At 39.8% G+C, this 9,868-nt stretch overlaps 1 protein-coding gene across 2 annotated transcripts; it reads left to right on the forward strand.

Annotated features, from left to right (window-relative positions):
• The first annotated feature begins 1,173 nt into the window (after window positions 1–1,173).
• Window positions 1,174–6,876, forward strand: LOC117819286. Of its 2 annotated transcripts, XM_034692578.1 has the most exons (6): window positions 1,174–1,322; window positions 3,841–4,182; window positions 4,288–4,375; window positions 5,426–5,738; window positions 5,868–6,147; window positions 6,284–6,876. In XM_034692578.1, exons 4-6 carry the CDS (start codon window positions 5,608–5,610, stop codon window positions 6,764–6,766), a joined length of 894 nt encoding a protein of 297 aa, XP_034548469.1. In that variant the 5' UTR covers window positions 1,174–1,322; window positions 3,841–4,182; window positions 4,288–4,375; window positions 5,426–5,607; the 3' UTR covers window positions 6,767–6,876. The 2 variants fall into 2 exon arrangements, with proteins under 2 accessions (XP_034548469.1, XP_034548468.1); XM_034692577.1 differs by lacking the exons at window positions 1,174–1,322; window positions 3,841–4,182; window positions 4,288–4,375 and having other exon boundaries at window positions 4,794–5,738.
• Window positions 6,877–9,868: the final 2,992 nt, after the last annotated feature.

A 9,868-nucleotide genomic window follows, 5' to 3' on the forward strand; every position in this document is an offset into this window, starting at 1 on the left:
AGGACTGAAAGTATTTTTTAGTTATGTAATTATCAAATGTGATTTTTTTAAAATTTGATCAATATAATTATGTTAGTTCACTTTATGTCAAGGTTTAATTTCTTTCCTTTTTTTTCTTTTTTTTAATTCAGTGAAATCAGAAATGGATTACAGACTGCCTTTGCTTTTCTCCATCTTTATCTTTAGTCACATTATCCTAAGTCAGAGCCATGATTGATATTGTTTTTTTGGATTCCAGTTTCTGGTCCAGTAATCTATCACTGATCTTTATTTCAATAACTGATAAGAGAGAAACACTTGCATGGCAATATATATAGGCTAACAGAAGTCTAGGACTTTAAACTTGGGCTGTCAGCGTTAGCATAATAACCATGTTGTGATAAAAATCTAAAATCAATTGTACTTTGTTCCATTTGGACTGGTAAAGTCTCCTCAATTCAAGTCAACAAGTGACCAGAGGAGCTGGGTGTTGAGACTCCAGGTGAACTAATTATGAACAGTGCCTCACATTTATTACTGTAAGCAGAGCTCATTTATCAAACCATAACTAGCAGGACAAAACAGATAGTTCTGGAGCAAGCTAGACAGCTCCACGCATTGCGGACTTTACCGAATGCAATGGGAATTGTTGAGCGGGAAGACATTTCAAAACTTCCTCCCTCATAGAGACCCCATGAAACAGCTTATATCAGTCCCTCCAGGATTTCGCAGGATTTTTTTATGATTGTTGCTGTTATATATTGGTGGGTTTATATTCTGAATTTCATGGTATACATCATTTCAGGGAAATGGGAAATTGTGCATTTTAATTATGTACAATGACACAATTAATATTTGTTAGTATCTTTCTCCCGAGAACGCTGTATTTTCTATAAATGTTTCTTTTGTAAATGATTCAAACTAACAGTTCCACGCAAAGTTTTGCCTTATATGCCCCTGATCTCGTCCCACAGGATTTTGCACACCCTCCCATTATGATCATCGTCTGTTTCACTACATCGACTTGAAAATGACCTGGGCTGACGCTCAAACGTACTGCTGAGTCAATTCCACCGACCTGGCTACCATCGAAAGCAGCGCTGACATCTCAAATGCTTGGAATGGACTGAATGATGACCCAGTGTCCTGGAGGAATACCATGGGCAAAGACAGAAACTCCTGGAGATGGTCAAGTACCGGTGAAACTAGTGAAAGCGGTTATCAACACTGGCAAAGAAATCAACCCAATAACTTGTATGCACAAGAGTCTTGTGTAAAATCCACTGGCGATGAAACATGGGCTGATGAAAATTGTAACAAGTTGATGCATTTCATTTGTTACGGTAAGATACATTTGGCATTTGATAATTTTAAGAATTACTTCTAAACAGCTGAAAAGCAATTCATGCACAAGTACAAGCTGAGTCCAAGTCAAAGAACTATTCCAGTTAAGTCCCCATTACCTGAGTCTGAGTCAGGTACTCATCATAAATATTATCATTTATTATGATAAGACCTGATGTTTCACTCAAATATATTCACTCTATGAACCTGGACAGACTGTAGTGGGCCTTTTGGATTTGAAGAAAACACATTTAATTTATTAACATCAGATTCTGACTGATCTTGTTGACGTGTTTGGAAATTTAAATTAGCGATAAAGTTGCAGCACTGTGTACCGTGCTTAAAGGTGACATATCATGCAAAATTGACTTTTTAATGGTTCTCTACCTGAAATATGTTTCCCTGGCATGTCTACAAACCCCCCAAGAATGAAAATAATCCATTCTGCCCCTGTTTTGATTTCTACACCTTTCTGTAAATGTGTCTAAAACGAGCCGTTTCAGACTTCCGTGTTTTTGTTATGTAACAACAATATCCGGTCTGTCACGGAGTCAGAGCTCGGAGCTTGTTCAGTCCATAGACTGTATAAAATAATACTGAATCCCCCATCCGTTTTTCATTACCTGCACAAATGTGTGCTAACAAGGAGCTTAGGAGGGAGGCATGCTAGTTGTAGGCTGTCTTAATAAACACAAAGGTCGGTTTTACTCCCCACGTCTGCAGATTTGAAGATCTAGTGGATGATTTTTATTTTTCATGGATAAGTGCTAGCGCTAGTTAGCATAGCTACGTGTTCATAGGTGTAGCTGTGTACCAAGACACACGTCTACACACTGACAAATACAACAACAAGAAACACTAAATCTGTGACCAATCCTTCAGAAAGGTCCCGCTGCCTTTCTGGCAAAGGTCGGTTTTACTCCCCATGTCTGCAGATTTGAAGATCTAGGGGATGATTTTTATTTATCATGGATAAGTGCTAGTGCTAGTTAGCATAGCCACATAGCTACATGTTCATAGCTGTAGCTGTGTACCAAGACACACGTTGACATACTGACAAATAAAACAACAAGAAACACTAAATCTGTGACCAATCCTTCAGAAAGGTCCTGCTGCCTTTCTGGCAGAGGTCGGTTTTACTCCCCACGTCTGCAGATTTGAAGATCTAGTGGATGATTTTTATTTATCATGGATACGTGCTAGCGCTAGTTAGCATAGCCACATAGCTACATGTTCGTAGCTGTGTACCAAGACACACGTCAACATACTGATAAATAAAACAACAAGAAACACTAAATCTGTGACCAATCCTTCAGAAAGGTCCTGCTACAGGCGCCTCTCCGTCAGGATCAGATTCAGAGGGTTGAAGTAACGTGATCTCTGAGCAGCCGTGTATATTCAGCCAACATGTAAACATTAGATCAACGTGCTGGAGAGCCGAGACCACATCCACTTCCTGAGGGGGCGTGGTCAGAGAGAAAACAGAGTGTTCTGAGGAGGACTGAAGAAGAGGGTTTTTCAGGCATGTCAAAATCTGATTTCAAAGTGTTTTTTTGAGCATAAACTTTAAAGACATGTTTTGGGGACCTCTTAGACCAATATATATTGATGAAAAAAACGTGATATGTCACCTTTAAATGCCCACTGTGCTTTTCTGTGACACTGAACTACTAAATTGGACATAAAAGCAAAATTCAACACTTCCAAAGTTCAAATCTGTTTCAATATACAAGAGGTCAGAAACAGCACAGACAAATATCCAAATCACAAAGCACAGCTGAAGCCAAACGTACAAAACTAGTCAAAACTGTAGGGCACACGTGAGGAAAAAACAAGGCTGGACAGCTGAGACACGGAACAAGACGAACTGTAAAAGAAAGGAGGGAAGACTGAGCTTAAATACACACAGGGAGTAAGGATAACAAGACACAGGTGCAACACATTGAGCTAATCAAGGGAGCGGGAAACACAAGGGAGCAGGAAGTCAAAAGACCTGTAACAAGAGACAAAGGCGAGTATCAAAATAAAAAGAAAACACAAGACAAGAAACATGAGGGAATTAAATAACATGACTTAATTAATCTGGAGCCGTGCAACAGGGAGACCCTCTCGTTGATTCTGCTGCGGTGGGGTCACACCAGGTGCCCACACACTATTCATAAGAACTTTAAGTAAACAAACACCCAGGACCAAGTGGTTGAGACATTTTTGGACTTGAGTCCTAGTCCTGGACTTGAGTACTAAACCACTGCATGCTACTTATAAAGTGGCAAAACTAAACTACTCCTTAAGCTATTCAAGGTGTAATTATCAGGAAATAAAAGATTCCTACCATCCCAATCCATGTTCCTCTAGTTGTTTAACTTTCCCTTAAACTCCACATTTGATCATGTTATGAGAACTAGTTTAGACCAAGAACAACAAAACCGTTAGCCATTTCCATAACCTATACATTTCTTAGCTCTCATACTTCACATCACTATCATCTTCTCATACTTTCACTTTTTTGTGTTTTAGCTTCAAATCCTGAAAGCCAGAATACATATGTCGTAAATGAGACACCAAAGAACTGGACAAATGCCCAGACTTACTGCAGAACTCACTACACAGACCTGGCTATGATCGAGAATGCTGAGGAAGACGCTGCGCTGATGTTGGTTAAGGGTGGCAAATATGTATGGATTTGCTTGTACCGGAACGCATGGAAGTGGTCTAACAACAGAGAAAGCTCCTACAGAAACTGGAAAGACCATCAGCCCAATAACCTGCTAAATGACCAGTACTGTGCATTCACTGATGTGGATCACATGTGGGGGGACGAGCTCTGTACAAATAAGTACTCCTTCTGGTGTGAACAAGGTAAGAAAAAAAAAATACTTTTATGAAAACTTGTTTTTGTTTCCAGTCAAAAAATAATTCTCTCTTCATTTTGTTGTCACATGTTTGTTGTTGCATTGTGTCCAGTCCCTTTACAGAGAACAATCTTGAAGATGAAGATTCATACTGATGCTGACCTTTCAGATCCTGCTATAACACCCAGCTCCTACAACAGGTAAAAGTTCATCCAGTTTTCCTGTCAGTCTGTGCACTGAAAGCTCTACTGCAGATGAATCACATTGTGTCTGCAGAAGGTGCTTCACTGCCTGTTTATGTAAATGTCAAAATTTAAAATATAACTGATTGCTTTTTATACTTCATGTGCATGAGAAAGGGGTACACACATTAATGACTTATGTCACAGTGTTTATTTAAGCTTCATGTGTACAGTCTTTGGTCGGATGCTGCATCAATATTTTAATTGCAACTTAAATTTCTTAAAAAAAAACATGGGGATGTCGTGTAAAACTATTGATTTAAAACTGACTGATGGTTTGCAAATCATTTAAACAGTGTTTTTAATTGGTAGTAGTTTCTAGTTAGCATAAAAACTTTTTTTTTTAATGAGAAATATGTGCTCATTTTATATTTGATGCAAGCAACATGTTTCAGAAAAATGGGGACAGGGGCATTGATTTGCACCACCTCTTCTTTTAACAACACTCTTTAAATGTTCAGAAACCGAGGAGACCTGGCGGTTTGAAAGTGAAGTGTTTTCCCATTCTTGCCTAATATAGGCTTTCAGCCGCTTAACAGGGTTCCCTGTAACGCACTTTACAATAAAAAAGAGCATAGCTTCACTTCAGTGATTACAGTTTTTCTCAAATGCTAAAACACAAAAGCCAATCCTCTAAACCAAATGACCAGTTGTCTAAACACATTTAATAAATCTCGCCCTCATTTGCCAATATCATAAACACATTTCACATGAAGACACAATTCACAAAACACAATTCTCCGTTCTCATAAATCTAAACACATTTTGCCTTGCTAAAACACAAGTTGCAAAAGAACTCTGCTCATATTCTCAAATGAAAGCTCATGTGATCCAAAATGCTTGCCACAGTCAGCAATATTTGACCACAATGAACACACCTGGCGTCATTCATTACACACAACGACTCGAAATTGAAGACACTTGTTGCTAATGATGTGACCACACCTATAAAAGCAAGTTCAGAGTGCACAGTTTGCTGAAGATTCCAAACAAACACAATGGATGAAGGCAGAGTCAGGGGAAGAGGAATTCGAGTCAGAGGAGGGAGAGGAGCTGGCCAACGAGGAAGAGGAGTTCGAATCAGAGGAGGAAGAGGAGCAGGCCAACGAGGAAGAGGAGGAGGCCAACGAGGGAGAGGAGAAGGTCCAGGAGGAAGAGCAAGACAACCTCACACCATCATTACGGACGAGATGCGAGCAACAGTCATTGACCATGTCATTGTCCATGGCATGACAATGGCTGAAGCAGGACTAAGAGTCCATCCAAACCTGAGTAGGTTCACAGTGGCCACCATTATCAGGGCATTCAGACAACACAACAGGTATTTTACTCTATTGCTTTCTTTGTCACAATACAGTTTTACAAGCCTGTGAAAGTAGTCTATTGGTTTTATCTCAGTTGCTATGGCAAAATATGTCAATTGACAACACATGTTACTTTCTTTCTTTAGAGTTGAAAGAATGCCACATAGAGGTCGGAGGGTTGCCATATTTACAGCAGCACAACAAACCCTCATTGTGGATATGGTTCGTGAGAACAACCTCATCACACTCCGGGAGATCAGAGACAAAGTCATTGCCGATAATGTCAACTTTGAGAACATTGATGTCAGCTTGGCCACAATAGACCGAGTTCTCCGGCGCCAAAAGATGTGGATGAAACAGGTCTATAGGGTTCCCTTTGAGCGCAACTCTGCGCGAAACAAAGACCTACGTTACGAGTATGTGCAAGTAAGTATACATCCATGTTCACAGTACAGTTGGTGGACATACTGTGTTGCTCAGTGGCCTACAGTACTTCTGGACAATACTGTGCTACCTGATTGACTGTTGTTCTGAACACCTGTGCACTTTCACATTTTCGCAGAGGATATTCCAGTTGGATGCGATGGCCAGACCTCATGAGTACCTCTTCCTGGATGAGGCTGGGTTCAACCTGCAGAAACGAAGGCGAAGAGGCCGTAACATCATTGGCCAAAGAGCCATCACTGAGGTTCCTGGCCAACGGGGGGGTAATATTACTCTTTGTGCGGCCATGGGTTCGAAGGGGCTTGTCCACCGGCATGCTGTCCTTGGGTCTTACAACACCCAACGTCTCCTCACCTTCCTTGAGGAGCTAAGAGACATCCTCCTGGACCGCAAACAACACCATCCTAGGCCTGCACATCCCATTTATGTGATCATTTGGGACAATGTCCGCTTCCACAGAACAAACCAAATCAGAGAGTGGTTCACCACCAACAGTAACCACTTTCTAAACGTCTGTCTGCCACCCTACGCCCCTTTCCTGAACCCTATAGAGGAGTTCTTCTCATCATGGAGATGGAAGGCCTGGCAAAGGAGAATATAGCCTGTGATGTGGATGAGGTGATGTGGCCCGATGCAGCTCAGCGTCATGATGCCGCACAGTGATCGTGGTGCGTGTATGGTGTGAATAAAGTAAATAAAAAAAAAACTTCACACCCTGAACATGTTTTCAATGAGTACTGTTGTGTGCAATAGATTCTGTTGTTGCATTGAGTTGTGTAACTTGTGTTACAGTACAGTAGTGTACATACAGTATTTTCTATAGATTTATACTCTTCATATGAAACTCACAAATCTAAATGCCCAATCCTCTACTGAGATCTATTCTAAGAAGATCCGTTAAAGTTTCTAAAAATATGCATTGGCAGTTATGAAACAAAGAACCTTCTCACAAATTGAACATTGTGTTTTCAATTGTTTTGCTGTAGTGTGTAATGATGTGTATAGCGTTTACATTTTTGAAAGCTTCGAGCTGCTCTTTTGGTGTGAAAGTTTGAGTTTTGAAGTGAGAAGGTGTGGTTGTGTTTATGTAGCTTCAGAAAAGTGTGTTGTATTTAGATATTGGGGAAAATGGAGGAAAAGTTAGTGAAATGTGTTTTAGCATTTGAGAAAACCTGTAATATGAGATAGGGTCGTACAATCACAACAACTTACATATGCTGACAGCAACCAATGGTAAAGTGTTTTATATTAATTTGACTTTGCTTAATGTTGATTCTATGGCCTTACTTTTTCTTTCTTGTCAGCTGTAGTCTTGCTTCTTACAATCTGCTATTTCATTCTTGTGATTCAGATATTGAAAACCAACCATTGCAAACTAAGTAAATGATTTTTTACAAAGTGAATGGCAACAAAGTTTTCCACTACAGACATTCAAATACGTGGTGAATTTTAAAGACAGTGCCGGACATTTCACAGTCTTATTACATTTTTTTTCGACTGCATAAACACTAAAATCAAAAGTGTTACACAATTATCAAAACCTCACACCCAAAAACAAAACATCGGCCCAGATTGTCACCACTATAAGCACAATGTCAGCCTCACGCTTCTTGCACAACAATACACACAGTGATTTACAAAACACTAAACACACTTTTATGCATTAGACACAGTACTATATCATGATGTCACTTCCTTACAATCCCAAAGTACTGACTGTCAAAATACCACACCTATGAGCCAATAGGTTAAACACAGCCATCAGGTGTGCAAACACATGATTGCTTAATTTTAGACACACCAATCAGGTTTAAGCTCTACAACAATGCAGCAGGGGAGATCACCTGTCTTCAACTGGATACAGTATTTCATGTTCGTCTAATATTTGCTGAGCTGAGTGTTATGCACACTACTGTAGTAGCATGAAAACGGTGACATGTTTGGTTGTGATTCTCCATGTTGACATGTTGACTGCTTTGGGTATATAGAGAGAAATAAATTATATTTCATCAGTCTGCAGCGTTGGTCTTGTGTAGTGTTTGATGAATTTATTGTATATTTGCCCTTTCTCTGTGTACTTCACTTACACTACTCTTATCACTGAGAAGTAGAATTACTAAAAGTGTTTTAGGTTAGGAACAGCAGTGTGTAACTGGTCCAAACAGAATTAAGTCATATGAAATGTGTGTTTCATATGGTAACAAAATATGGTTTTGATAAATTAGTGTATAGTTTTTACAAGAGTGTTTCATTTTACATAGGATCTGAGGTGCTATGCTACTTGTGTGTGTGGTTGTGTGAATTGTGTGTAGTGTTTTGACAAAATGGGCCCTGTTTTCAAAATCGTGTTTATGCAGTCAAAAAAAACTGTAAGATAAGAAAATCAAAAGGTGACCTTTTCCTTTATACCTCATTTTCATATGGAAATACAGGCTTTTCATACGTTTTCCTGTGGATTAGTGTTTCCAGTATATCACAACTCATGATGATAACCACCCTTAACTGGGACAAATGTAGCTTGATTTTGTGATTTCTTGTCTTGATTATATGATCACTTGTGCATGGGACTTTAGGGGTGCTCCTTTCTCCATCCATCCATCCATTTCTTCCACTTAACTGGAGCCAGGTTGTGGTGGCAGCAGGCTAAGCAAGTTGCCCCAAACATCCCACTTCCCAGCAATGCTTTCTAGCTCACCCTTGGGGGGATTTCAAGGCATCACCAGGCCCCATTTATTAAATCCAGGCAACCTAGCCAGTGAGCATCCCCCTCAGATCTGGCTCCAGGGAGTTGCCTCAGTCTCCTAATTCTGGGTGCTCCACTACAAATACCAATTTTACAGGGGGGTGGGTTTGGTCTGACCCTTCTCTTGGACAAATTTGCTTAGGGAAACCCTACCAGGGGGTATTACCAGTTACAACACAGCTGCCAGTTTTACAGGATGCAATTTCTTAATATTGAATATATTTTGATCGTTATTGTCTTGATGGAGATATGATTTTATATCAAGGTGAATGTTTTGTAGAATTAACATTGAGGTACGTTTTAGAGCAAAGAACACAACACCAGATATATGTGCTGATTGTAGTTGATAAGGGAAACATTATGCCCTGTACACACCCAGTATTTGCATTTTGGCTGTTTAAGCCTGCCTTTATTTGGATATTTGCTCATTTGGATAGTTGTTTGTATATACTTATATAACATACGTTAAGGCCGAACTTGAGAACATTACTGGAGACTAAGGGGTAGTAGACATTTCCTTACAGACAGAATGCAACAGAGTGCAAATCCTTGACTTCATTGCAGAAAATACATGTCAGTAGATCATATTACAACTCTTTCATGCAATCATATGTGCTGATAGATTATTGGGCATATTTTAGAAGTGTATATGTAAGTCAGCGCAAGCAGCAGAGTCCTTCTGTCACTCAGTATGGTGTAGATTTCTCTGGATTTCATCCAGATAAACCTGTGAAGACTGTAATACTGATCGATGCGGTGCAACGTGGATTCAAAACACCGGTTACAGTCTGGTTGATCGTTGATGCTCCTCCCTACTGTATGGGAGTCTCCTTATTTACCGTCTTCCTCAGATTTAAGTTGAAGTTAGACTATGTATCCGCTTATTCTTTTAAAATCAGTGGAGAAGCGTTTCCCTGATGTCTTGATGAGGAGTTAGGTTTCACTGTTTCTCTCTGCCGC

Source organism: Notolabrus celidotus, chromosome 9 (genome assembly GCF_009762535.1).
Source record: "Notolabrus celidotus isolate fNotCel1 chromosome 9, fNotCel1.pri, whole genome shotgun sequence".
NCBI lineage: Eukaryota > Metazoa > Chordata > Actinopteri > Labriformes > Labridae > Notolabrus > Notolabrus celidotus.